The sequence below is a fragment of the Dermacentor variabilis genome, chromosome 1 (genome assembly GCF_050947875.1).
Source record: "Dermacentor variabilis isolate Ectoservices chromosome 1, ASM5094787v1, whole genome shotgun sequence".
Taxonomy (NCBI): Eukaryota; Metazoa; Arthropoda; class Arachnida; order Ixodida; family Ixodidae; genus Dermacentor; species Dermacentor variabilis.
Window position 1 is genome coordinate 212682848 of NC_134568.1, and position 13711 is coordinate 212696558.

The window sequence follows — 13711 nt, forward strand, 5'->3', positions numbered from 1 at the left end:
TGTTCACGCGCGCGGCAGATATGAACACATCACCCTATATGACCGCGCACACTCGCTGTCAAAACGCTGGCGTGAGGAATCGCGGCAGAAGCAGCGAGCGAAGGGACTTTTGTGCTGTCTATCGCTTCAGCGCAAACCGAACGACGAGAACACAGAGCGCGCACAAAGCTAGGAGTCGTCGACGCGCCTAGACTCTGCCCTCAGCGCGCAGATGTAGACCGCGTGCAGCCGCAACATACGCAGTTGCAGCCGGAGTAGAACAATGCCCCCCTCCCTCCCCGTTCGCCGGTGCCTCGCAACGTTGGGTGCCTCGTGTGCGACGCAAAATGGCGCGCTTTCTCCCCACTTCTCTCCTTCTCGCGCGGGCGAGATTGAGTCGCGATCGTCGGTTCCTTTCGAACGCGTTCACTCGCACATACAGCGTTCGGCGCAGGGCGACGGTGTTACCGCCCTTGGACTTCAGAACATCACGACGACCGCGACGGCAGAAATGCGCCAGAGTCTCCATATAAACGCTATCGCAGTAATAACTGTGCCAAGTGTGACAATATAGTCCGGACTATAAAATATTATTTTTCTGCAGAATTTCCGTAAAAACAAAGCAGCGGTAAGAGCAAAATTAGTTTTGTATGATTTTATGAGAAAAACGTAAGTGCGCGTATGAGAAATCGACAATCCTCATTGTGCTGAGCAATTCCCTCAAGACCATCTTTTTTCGGCACGTAATTCTCTTTTCTCTTTGCTATTGACGTGACATCCCATTCGCAGTTAGTGACCAAGAGAAGTCGTTTTGCTTACGTCTCGGTAAGTGTTTTATTTAACGATTCAGTACAGCTGACCACTGAAGCGCAGCACTGCTGTGTCTTAGGCTTTTCAGCGTAGGCGGGGATATCATCAAAAAGAGCGCAGGCTCTCTAACACAAAATACATTAAAAAAAACTCTTTCAGGCGGCAAGCAAATATTTTGGCTATACGGGATTTTGCGGTTTGACAATATAAAGTGCTTCGGTGAGGCAAAACTTTGTTTTATTTGTGCAGTATCTTGTATTTTGAAAGTATCTGGAAAGTAGCACAATACTTTTCGTACTATGATAATTTTGGAATTTGTATATTTAGTACTGTATACAGAAGTAAATTACCTGCGCAGTATTTAGTCTCTTATTTTAGATATTTTCCTTTAGAACAGTATGCATGTCTTGTTTGCAACTAAATGAAACCTCACTTGTCCTTATAGATAAGACTGCCTTGAAGTCATTTCCTCCATTTCTGAAGAGATCCACTATATGGTAAAGAAATTAACATTTTAATTGTATATTTAGAGGTGACAGCGTAACACTTCGTTTGCAAAGAAAGAATTTTCAGGTACCCGCTTCAGGAAAGGCGTAAGTTCACGTGGAACCAATACGTGAAAACTAAAGATCTTTTGCGCGTTTCTGACCAATCCTTGATATTGAAGTGAGATCAAAAAAGTGTCAAGTGATGTTTTCTTCAACACAGTAACTATGTTTATAGTGCATCAGCCGCATGGCATGTTCCAGCCCGGATTTCCGCAGTGATCGCCCTTAGAACAACGATTTTGTGTTCCCTTTCGTACTGGTGTGCGTATAGCACGAGTGAACAAAGCCAGTGAATGCAAGTGCAAGAGCGTATACAATCATCGTTCAAGGGACGGGTGGCTTCTTCGACCCGACTTGAGCTCTCGCAGTGGGTGCTCCAGAAAGCTGTCAAAGTCCGCGAGCTGCCTGGCGTTGCAGGTAGGCGTTTCGCAGGTCCTTGCGCAGGTTCTTGCCAGTGTCAGACTTCGGGATGGTCGACACAAACTCCACGCCTCCATGGAGGTGCTTCTGCGGGGCGGTATTCGCTGCAACAAAAAAGATGCCCGGTTGCAGAATCTTCAAACGCAGCACGTTTGTGCAGAACGTTTAAACGGGACAGCCGTTTAAACCGTTGTAGTGAAGGCATCATAGGAAATGCAATGAGCGTCTTAGGCGCGTTCTCAACAGGCGTCGCTTATATCAAGTCAAGCATGGGCTTCAAGTTAAGATGCATTTCTGAATACGGGGGTAAGTGAACAACTGTCAAGCGTGAATGGTGAGAAGTGGGGACACACTTAAGGAAAAGAAGCCCATGTAAGAGATGGACTTTCGCGCTCCCTTCTCACTCGTTAGTGACACGAAGGCCAACGTAACTAGAGACTTGCAAGATCTGAAAGCTTGGCGAGTTGGTTAGAAAGAGAAACGACACACAGGGTGAGCAAGACACAAAGGCCGAAGACGAAGGCGACGTTGCTGGAGCGCTTGGCTGTATACAGCAACACTACATGCTTGACGAAGTTTTAGTGTTGTGACAAAGGAAACAAGATAGCCCCCGTCCAGTGCTTCCCGGCAGGTTCCCACGGCTTTACATTAAGGCGCGTACAAATATTCGAAATTTCAAACACTTCAAAAATGAATTGAGTAGTGTTTGGTTTGCTATTTGACTCGTACTCAGATTGAGGGTTTCTTATTCGGAAGTTTATTAGACCGAATAGCACTGTTCTGGATAACTACGGTTGTTGGAGGTGTTAGACAAGAAGAGCTAGGCAAGTGCCACTTGCAAGTGTACGCTTCGTTGGACAGACGTCCAAACTTGGACAAACGAGCTTCAGCTACAGCCCATGTATATTAATATGTCTTCTTCAATTAGGTAGCGCGCAATTTTTCGTGTCAACCCGTATAAGTACCAACGAAATCAAAACGTTCACACACATAGTCTTCGTGGCTTTCTTTGTGTCTTAATATGCGCATCATCCTCCGTAATCTTTGCCGTGCTCTGCTAATAGTGGCTTTTGATAGAAGTGCGATTCTGGCTGGTAGCCCACATGGATCAACGTACGGCGCTCATTCTCGAACCAAGCAAATCACCATGTAGTTCCCATGATGAATACTTGATCACAGAAGTGGGATAGTTTACTTGAATTGGAAGCCTTAGTTAATTAGGTGTACGAGAGAAGGGGAATCAAGGGGCTCGATTTTTGTTAATTACGGCCACATGAAGCTAACAGACCATGAAGACAAAGAAAGCATCAGGGAAATTAGCGGTGGTTGAATTGAAATGCAGAAAATAACAAAGAAAAGGGAAAGGAAAGTGGACGGAAAGATAGCTTATCGCCGGTGAGAGCCGAGCCCATAACCTCCCCATTGCGCGTGCGTTGCACTACAAATTGTGGTACGACGACGGCTATCAATCCGTCCACTAACTTGGGCATTTATGTTTGCTAGCTCTATCCCGGCGAATGTTAGCCAGCGCCACTCAGAGTCATGGTGGACGGATGTGGAACATCATTTTTTGCCCTATATGGCGTGACGTAACAAGTGAACTTAGGAAAGTAGGCACGTGTCTAATATATCCTCGTATGCTACCTACTGACATCAAGAATGTCAGGTTCGAGACCCTCGCTATGAATGAATCAGAGAAAGGAAACCGAGGGGCTCGGCTATATATACTGTAATCAAAATGCAACGGGAGTTCGGCGCCTTGAACGGGTTCCAAACGGTACACGACACCCACCCAAATCTCAGCCGTCCCAAAACCAATTATGCCCATGACCTACTGCTATTCTATCCTTCTGCTTGCCGTTCTTGCCCTTCTCTTGCTCTTCTTTCACTAGCGTGTTCTTTCGTACCGTTACAATATATATATATAGTGGTTGCGATGGGTAACACTGACAGGGTTCTACTACGAAACATAAATACCCAAGAAAGTGGATGGGGAAACGGCGCTGCGGTAGCTCAATCGGTAGAACATCGCACGCGAAATGCGAAGGTTGTGGGATCATTCACCCCCTGCGGAAAGTTGTTTTTTCATCCACTTTCATTTCTATGTTTCTTTATTTCATTTATTAAGCCCAAGTATTTCCCCCTATGTTGTCCTTGGTGTCAGTGTTTGTTGACTTATCATATGACTAATAAAAATCGGGCACCTCGGTTTAACCCCCTTTGTTCTCGCTTATATATATGCGTGTGTTCTCTATACCTGGCGTTCTCCATATATCACGCGCTTTTAAAATTTGTAACGTATTGCGACTCGATGACAAAAGTTTTGCACCTTGTATCAGTTATGATTTCTTGTTTGTGAAAAAAAATATGTGTGTTGGAAAAGCAGTCACATTTTCGCGGTGTGCGAGGAATTTTTGTGCGTACTATAAAATTTTCAGTGAAGATGAAAAAATATTCGGGACCCGTTTCGCGACTGTCCTCATCCGAACAGCTGGCTCGTCCCTTGTAGCAGTGCCAGCAGTAGCGCTTTGCCATTAGGCTGGTGCGTCGTTCGCGTACACGGGGAGCATTTCAGATAGGACATGTAATTAGAGATCAATGCCAGAAATAGGTTTTCCCGACTAGACTAAAAAAAACATGCTGTACGCGCTCTCGCGTGCTTGCTACCTCAACGTGCCGTAGTAGGAATACGGATGCAGGAGCCCAGAAAACTCAAGGTCAACTCATTTCATGGCAAAAAAGATGCATGAAAGACGCAATCTGAGTCACTCTTCTTTATTACAACAAAAATAACGAGTTCAAAAATCAATGTATGATTCTTATTTTATTATTAGAAGGAGATGCATCGTTGGGAAGACCATACATGGCTTTTAAATAGGCTCCATTTTCTCCCTTAAAATAAAATAATGCAACATGTTCTAGCAGTGCTGAATTTGCCAGGCCTGGGTGGGTATTCTATAAAATTTCCATAAAAATTGTCGATGATAATTAATTTAAAACATCTCTGAAATATTCCAATTCTCGGTATTTCTTCAATTTTTGGCATTTTTGGGGTCTTATAGCGGTACAAATACATGCTGTAGTTGCAAACTTCTTTCTTTACTTTGCGAGAAACCTTCTGAAGAATTGTCAGAAATATATTTCAGTTTCAACCCTTAGCTAAAATAGCCTACAAAAATCCCTTATTTTTGGATCAGTCAGAGGCAGTTGCTCAAAAAACCAAAGTTTGGCAGTTTTTCAAGAACATACTCTTGGTCACATAAACTTGACTTCCCGTGGGCCAATAGTGATAGGAGACTAAATTTACCAAAAAAATTTGACAGGTCACAATGCATTAGAGTGATAGGCCTTCGAAATTGTGAAGTCTAATAGTCTTCAGAACGCTCTTTTCCATCTTTAGTGAAATAAGAATTTTTTCAAGAAATCCGCGTTTTGTTTGTGTCTTTATCTGAACACACCCAGCGAGTAAGGGCACCGGTACAGTGGGATTTGCTACCCAATTAAGTTAGTGGGGTTTGCTTTGCTTACAAGCGCTGCTTCCATTGCCCAAAGATAATTAGGCCGCTTCAGTTCTAAATGTTTGAACGACGAGTGTCGCGACGCAGCACATAACTATTAATCCAACGCAATGATAAACACTACAGTCTATCTGACCACCGCGTTATGAAGGCGGCTACACGGCATAATAGACCGCGGGTGAGACGAGGTAGAGTTGCAAAGATAGAAACAGGGTATTTTCAGCGTGGTTATACGGATATTTTCATGCAGAAAGCGTAAGTTCAACGCTTTTTGCAATGCCCGCAGTATGACCGTTAGACTAGTAAAAAAAGAATTCATTTACAGACTTCTGGTCAGTGTTGTGGTGCAGCATAGTTGGATTTCGTGATGGTCGAGGCTACAGCGTTTGTCCTTCGCGCTGCTCAATGCGTGTCGCACGTCGTCGCCATTGCGCGAAACGCAGATGTCGCATGCGACTATGACTGCACGACGGCGGCAGTTTAGGCTGTGCTGCGCAAATTCATCTTGGTGCTTTCTAACTAGGGACTACAGGGCGTTTCAGCGAACACTTCCAAAATTTTCGAAAAATGCCCGTGGCAGACAGCACAATTCTAGTCCATGAGCTGATCTACTCGAAGAGGCGGAAATCACTTGCAAAAAAAAATATTGAAATGCATAATCAACTAATTAACAAAAATCAACTAATTAAGTTTTAAACTAATTACGTTACGGCACATATTACAATTTACAAATTCTGGCCAGTCAGTTCGCAAGGCGGATCCATTTGAAAGGAATTGTGTGGATGACACCATATAGGAGATATGTGCCGTCAGACTTACGGTAAAAATACACTGTCGTTTCGCTTTCATAACAAAACATCGTTTTATGCATTGAAGGACAAGTTACTGGAACGCCAATGTATTTCGGCGAAAAGTTCGGGAATTACTATCTCGAAACTGGTGTCATCTTGAGAATTTGTTCCAAGTAGATCTACCTGGCAAACTCTCCGGCTGGAATTTGTAAATTGCAATGAGGTAATTAATCAAAACGTAATTAGTGATTTTTTGTTAACTAGTCTATAGTGCATTTCAATTTGTATTGTGCAAGTAACGACGGCCTCTTTGATTAGATCAGCTCATGGATTAAAATAGTACTGTCTGCCACGGGCAATTTTCAAAAATTTTTGAAGTGTTCGCTGAAATACCCGGTATAGTATTCGAAGATAAGATGCCTACAATTCTTGGGCAGCGCACACACAAACGAAACACGAGAAAGAGGAGAGGACAAGCGCTTGTCCTGTCTTCTTTCTCGTCTTTCGTTTGTATGTGCGCTAGATGCCCAAGAATGGATAGGTTCCAATTCAACCGCTTTTCAACCCTTCCATGCCTACACGCCCGCATTGTAACCCTGCACGAACTTGTGACATTGCCTTAAAGAGCTCACAGTATTTTGTGCAATCCTGCTGAGCGCGACAAAAAACTATGCAGGTCCCACGCACTGTGTAAATTTGAGCGTCAGTGATGTTTTTTTTTGTTTTTTTGCGAGAACCATCACCGTAGTAAGACATGCCGCCAGACAAGATCGACAGATGGGCCCGCGCTACCGATCTGTGGTCGGACCACAAGTTTGTCCCGATACCAACCGAGCCACGTTTCCAAGTGTCTTGGACATTTGGGCACGGTGAGATAACGAAATTTCACGCTTCACGTGACATAAACAAATGTTTGAAAAATTTGGCACATCCTATGGGAATACCACCAACGGCATATTGTTCGTAGTTGTCTTGACTTACTGAAAATATTTTAAGTGTGATTGGTTAGCAAATTAGAAATTAGTCAAGTGCAATAATGCAATCCTCTAAAATATTCGTTTTAAGCATAAGTTGAATTCGACAAGTTGTACAGCGGGCTCAGACGGATGGATAGATGGATGGAAAACTTTATTTGGTCCTACAAGTAGTGATAATTAACCACTAAGCGGGCCGCTCCCACGTCGCTCAGAAACACCCAATGAAATTGGTTACGCTATCACTTACGTGTGTTTTTTTTCGCGGGCTCTGAAAAGACGCTATGTGATATACAATAAATTGCATCAAGAAGCGCTTGCGCATACGGATTCAAGCGCTCTGAATCCTGTTTCCAAAGAACAAAGCCCGCATATCCGTTACAAATAATAATAATAATAATAATAATAATAATAATAATAATAATAATAATAAAGAAAGTGATCGGCCACAGCGGGTTCACAAGGCCAACCAGGAAGCCACGTCCCCACCGTCGTTGTGAAGATGGAAATCCGCCACGGCAATAACTGTCGAGATAAACCACGCACTGAGGAAAGACGAAAACATGATCGCCGGGCCCCCCTTTTTTCTTTCTTTTTATGATGGGCATGCGGGCTTCACTTATTGGTAACATGATAGAGAGGACTGTAATCCGGACGCGAAAGCGCGCAGTGACATCATTCTCTTTTTTATCTGTTGCAGGCTTTCTTCAGAGCCCGGAAGGAAGAACCACGTAAGCATAATTTAAAGAAATTTGTTGTTTTCTCCTGAACACGAACCTTGTGAAGCACAACTCCTGCGAAAAGAAATAGCCTCTACGTTTTGAACTTCACCAAATAGTTTAACAGGTCCAGGTGAGAATACGAATCCAGAAGTGATCCAGAACGAGCAGATGTGCAGCAGCCGCCGCCGCCGCCATGGTAATCTCAAACTGCGATATTTGCGTTTTTCACTTTATTTTCTCGTAAAGCCGCTCCAGGGCGTTTTCCCGCCGGACAGGTTATACCGAAGGATATACTCAGGAATACTACCGCTCTACTAACGTCTCACCTCCCATTTTCTTCCTAAAGCGAATTTTTTTTCCAGTCTCCCGTTCGTTCTCCTAGGACACCTGGATGTCGTTCTCGCCCGAGGCTCCGTACGGAGCGGCGGGCGAGGAAGACGTCCAAGAACCGTGTACGCTCTCCTAGATTTAACGCCTCCCTTTAGGGAAAAGGGGGCCCCTACAGTAACTCAATGCTCTCCTAGGAGCTGCGCTGGCATCGAGGCACCGTCTGCTCTCCAGACTCGCGGCGCTCCCTGCAGGCGCGGTGCGGCAGAATGTGCAGACCGCAGACGAAAAGCGGCTGATTGAGGCAAAGAATACGTCGCATTAAAAGTCATACTGACGAAGACAAACAAGTCAAATTGGCTCACATTCCCCTGGATGTTTAACGCCCACCAGCTTCTCACCAGAGACGAGGGCTCGTAGCTCGGCTGCGGTGGCCTCGCTGGGCGCGTATCCAGCGTTCAGCACGACGAACGCCCTGGGCGCCTCGCCGAACTCGGAGTGAGGAACGCCCGCCACGGCTGCCTCCTTGACGGCCTCGTGCTGCGTCAGCACTTCCTCGATCTCGGAAGGGGCCACCTGCCTGTCCATGCACTTGAACATATCCTTGATGCGGTCCATCACGTAGAACTCGCCGGACTCGTTGTAGTAGCCGATGTCGCCTGTCCGCGCATATATGTGTACGTGAGGCCACGCTTCTAGTGCACATTTTTAACGTTCTCGGTGGCAGGCTTGCAGGCTCTCATGCGCGAGGCTTCCTACCTATCTGCTTTGCGCTACAAAGCGCCACCGAGAGCAGATTCTTTCTCGTGTAAATAAATTACAATTACAATCACATGCCCGATCATGGAAGGGCCCAATCACATTACTGCACACACACACGTGCACACAAATAGGATTATTTCGCGTATTCAACAAGACTGTTAGTGCGATAATATTCCAGTGCGGAACTTTGGCGACTTCAGCGACTATTGGAGTTGCTCGAGCGAAAGAATCAGGACACATCATCAAGAGTACTACATGATCACTCTGCTTGAGAGAGAGAAAGAGCGAAATACAAGAGTAGAGATTGTCGATCAGTCCATCCTCAGTGAGAGGTGAATTGAAAAAGCCGCATCGTTACTTATTCATATTATTCAATGCATGTGAGGAAATGTGGGCGCCTCTTAGAGATGCCGGCAACTGCTGCGCTCCGACGTGGGATGAAATAACTCAGCGGAAAAATACAGAACAATAATTACGCAAAAAAGTAGAGTTAGGCAGAGTTAGTGCCACCGGTTCACATGCTATCACATTCACAAAACGAGTTTCGACACAGTTGCTGCACCAGAAAACAAATTAAGTTTGGCCACTGTGAAAAAAAGAAAAGTAAGTACATGCAGAACATAATTCCAGAGATGCGTCCGTGTATATTCATTGCGTACGTGGTGACACGACAAAGCGATGCGTGGAACGTGGGCACAGCTGTTCGGCGAGATACAACTATTGTTTCACAGAGCATGAATAAAAGAACGCGATGAAACAAATTAGGACTGTTCTTTTTTTAATTTGGAGGTTTTACGTGCCAAACCAAGATATGATTATGAGACACGCCGTAGTAGTGGACTCTGGAATAATTCTGACCACGTGGGGTTCTTTAACGTGCACCGGGAGTTTTTGCATTTCGTTCCCATCGAAATGCGGCCGCCGCCGCTGGGATTCGATCCTGCACCCTTTGGCTTAGCAGCGCAACAAAGCAGTCCTCGTCGAAAGAACTCGCATATGTCAGTTCGATACGCCATAGGTGACGGTCATTCTCCGCGAAAGTCATTGCCCGCCATAAAAGTGCGTGTTCGAAATACGCTGTACGAATGTACAAAGAGGTGATTTTTGCTAACTACCACATACCAGTCCGCATAAAACCGTCTTCGTCATAAAGATTGGCTGTGGCCTCGCTGTTGTTCATGTAGCCACTAACGCATGTAGGACTTTTCATGCGTATTTCTCCTGTTTCCTTGGGGCCCAGTTTCTCGCCCGTGTTGACATCAACGACCTGCACGAAGGATGAACAATTTGCAACAACCTAGCCTTTCCATGAAAAGAAAAGCAAGAGGCGAAAACGTTAAAACTCTGTATACATTCAAACGCCGTGTGCCATCAGCCGGTGGTTGACAGAATGGTTCTGTCAGCGTCTCCAGCTTCTATGCTTGTCAAGCTGTCAAAACATGTTGGCGTTTGTCGCGTCAGCGTCGATGCTGGTCGGCAAACAAGGCAGTCTTCTACTGAAGTTGTCTGAAGACCACCTGCCGACTCTTTGTCCATCGTCAGCATCGGCGTCTAATTGTTGGCCTATAGTGTGACAACGCTTTAAGGAACCCTTCCGCCTGTTAAAGATCGGACACTAAATAGCGATACTAAATATGCTAAATAAGTTTTTGCGGATAAAGTAGTCTTCCAAGACTCTAGCTTCAGTCGCTTCGCGAAAGAAGATTTATCATTACCGAAGGTGATTAACTCTTTCCCTAGCGCGAAAAAGGCAGGGCATTGTACCAAATTTACCGAAAATATTCTTTCGCTCAGATTTTAGAGCTTTTTCTTCTGAATAAAACGGCATGATTATTTAAATTCAATGGGGCTCCTTTACTTCACAAATTGCGAATAAAGAAAGGTTGAAGAAGGCTTCACTGCCTAGCGTTGTTGTCTTGCAAAAAAGCGTTTTGCAAGGTTCGATACAATACGAAACATGCAAACACGAAGAAAAAATAACCTAGACGTTGCAAAAATATGCATGTAAATAGTGGCTACTTGTACGCAGCTCCTAAAGTAGTTGGTAGGCCGTCTTCGTTTGGTAGACTTACGGCCAGCCACAATGTCTTTTGGGCCGTTCATAGAATAGTCGTCATCAGGCTCCTCAGATGAGAACACATCACTTTCTGTTTCCGAGCAAAACTCTACAGGGCTGTCGTCTAATGAGGAGTCACCAAAACACATTCTTTTACAGTCGCTTTCATCGTCTCGCTTCGAGGAGCCAGCCGTGCTTTATGCGGGGATGTCACGGGCGGCATTATAATGAAAGGCGAGACACAAATGGCACAACGTGGACAAGTGTGACCATCTAGTGTCAGGAATAGCAACTAGATGCAATAGGACGAGTATAGTCGTCATGTGTTCACTATGTGACAAATTTTTGTTTATGACGGCTATAGTAGTCATTTGTTATATTGGTACGAGATTTTATGACGACTGTACTCGTCAGCGGAAGGTAAAGATGTTAAAAGAGTACTGACTCAAAAATTCGAAGTCGAGTCATCGTGTGAGATGGATCTATGTGGGCCCACACACACCGTCTGCAAAATATAAACGGAGCATATAGCGTGGACCATATTTAAAATGAATTTTAATATACGCGTGCGCACAGCCAACCGCAAAACGCAGCATCTCGCGACATCGACATGAAGGAAGGAATGTAAACAACCGAGAAAACGCTACGTCACAAGTTTGCACTGCCGTCGGGACGCGCCCTGCGAGCAAGTTTCTCGGCGCTCCGATAGCCGCGGTGTTTGTTTGTTTTTTGCAACTGAAGGCAGCACAAACAATCAGCTAAAATTTTTTTCCGACACGAAAGAACTCAGAGTAGGGTGACCTCTAAAGTGCGCATCTCATAAAACGTTGCGCGAAATAGTAAATCATTGGCGTGATTTTGACTCGCAAGCGGTCAGCGCAGCCGCTGCTGCAATCGTCTCTGCGAATCGGCTCGCCTGGTAACAACGGCGTAGGGAAAACTAATTGCACTGTCACTTATAAGCGACATAAATGTGCAGACGTTGATTGTGTTGACGAATATAGGTGCTTTATTAAGAGCTGCCGACGGCTCTTGCGATTCGTCGGCCTCGGATCCGACGGCCAGCGAGATCCGCCTATACCGTTCCTCAGTGATCGCCAGTTCTCCTGGCCTGCTCGTTCGCTACCCTCGGCGAGCGGCAGAAGTGGTCCAAGTTCGTGCGCGCCGCTGGACGCTTAGAATAGACGCCGTTGAAGAGCAGCCAAGCCAGATTTGCTCATTTCATTTCGAGCGTGCCCGGTATAAACGAAACCCGCCGATCTTAGAGCAGTCCAATGATCTTCCACCAAGACTGTGTACCCCCAAGCCTGATGCTGTGTCGACTTTTAGCCCGTCTTGCGCCCTGCTCCGGAATATGCTTCATTCCCAAAGCGCCCTCTACGAATGGTTCGTACTACTTGTAGCGGTGCGTACGCATATTGATAGCTGTCGCTAGCCGCACTTTCCGAGTCGCTGCTTTGTAGTGGATTCAACGAAAAGTGGTTGGTCATGTCTAATACGGCGGCGACTCCCGCCTGCAAGAAATAGTCACCGCTTTAGGACAAAAACGAGGATGACGATGATGGCGAGGACATCGCGAATCACGTGCAGGCGTAGCAGACGAACTATAGCAACACGAAGCTCGCGTGCCGGAGAGCGCGCTGGCGTGCGTACGTCACAGTTTTGTGCGATCACGTGCCCAGCTGTGTTTACATTCCTGCTTTGGCCATCTTGTTGCTCTCTGAAACCGATACTTGTACTGGTCGCTACAAACAAGACTCAAAGTAATTACCTGTCGTGCTCTGAAGCAAATGGTGTTTCGGGCCGTGATTACTGGCTCATTAGCTATTATTGCAGCGGAAGAAAGAAGATCGAAAATTTTTGTGTCACTACTCCTTTAAGGTCACACTTTCATTTCCCTTATTTTGCGCAGAACCCCGGCTCCCGTATGCGTCAGTGAAACATCACGAATTTCGATGTATTTTCACGTACCTTGGCCATTTTGGAGCAGAAAAAATTCTTTAAGTTTGGTAGATTTAGCCTTCAGTTTCTCTAGCATGTAATGTAATCTTTATTTACCGAAAATTAACTTGAGCCGCACAAACATTGTGGAAATGCATTGTGGCCTACAAGCGAGGAAACGGAAGTTAACTACAAGTTTACGCTCGCGGCATATTTAGTGCGCTGCAACGTCCTTGTCCAATAGTTACAAGTGGCTGCGCAAGGACCGATGGCATTGTGAATGTCTGAGCTGTCTATAGGGAAATCCTGCTTAGCATTCTTTTCTGCACTTCTTTTTCTTATTGTGCATGTTATTGTTATTGTTATTGTTGTTATTGTTAAAAAAATTAAATTATGGGGTTTTACGTGCCAAAACCACTTTCTGATTATGAGGCACGCCGTAGTGGAGGACTCCGGAAATTTGGACCACCTGGGGTTCTTTAACGTGCACCTAAATCTAAGTACAAGGGTGTTTTCGCATTTCGCCCCCATCGAAATGCGGCCGCCGTGGCCGGGATTCGATCCCGCGACCTTGTGCTCAGCAGCCTAACACCATAGCCACTGAGCAACCACGACGGGTTATTGTTGTTATTATTGCTATTGCTGTTGTTATTGTCATTATTGTCATTGTTATTGTCGTTACTGTTATTATTATTATTATTGTTATTGTTGTTGTTGTATTATTACTATTACTACTAGTATTACTATGCTGTGTTGTTTAGCAAGTTCTTCAGCGTTTAGCTTTCTCATGTCATCCTCATCATCATCAGCCTAGTTACGCCCACTGCAGGGCAAAGGCCTCTCCCATACTTCTCCAACTACCC

General features: G+C 45.3%; 1 protein-coding gene across 3 annotated transcripts in view; it reads right to left on the reverse strand.

The window, feature by feature from the left end:
- Positions 1-788: 788 nt before the first annotated feature.
- LOC142592638 (putative 4-coumarate--CoA ligase 1) overlaps positions 789-13711 on the reverse strand; it is a 69990-nt gene continuing 57067 nt past the window's right edge. For all 3 annotated transcript variants that reach the window (XM_075704202.1, XM_075704199.1, XM_075704210.1), the window contains 3 exons: positions 9974-10118; positions 8491-8748; positions 789-1861 (listed from right to left, as the gene is read on the reverse strand). In XM_075704202.1, coding sequence (XP_075560317.1) covers positions 1725-1861; positions 8491-8748; positions 9974-10118 — 540 coding nt within the window. In that variant the 3' untranslated portion in view covers positions 789-1724. The remainder of the gene's footprint in view (positions 1862-8490; positions 8749-9973; positions 10119-13711) is intronic.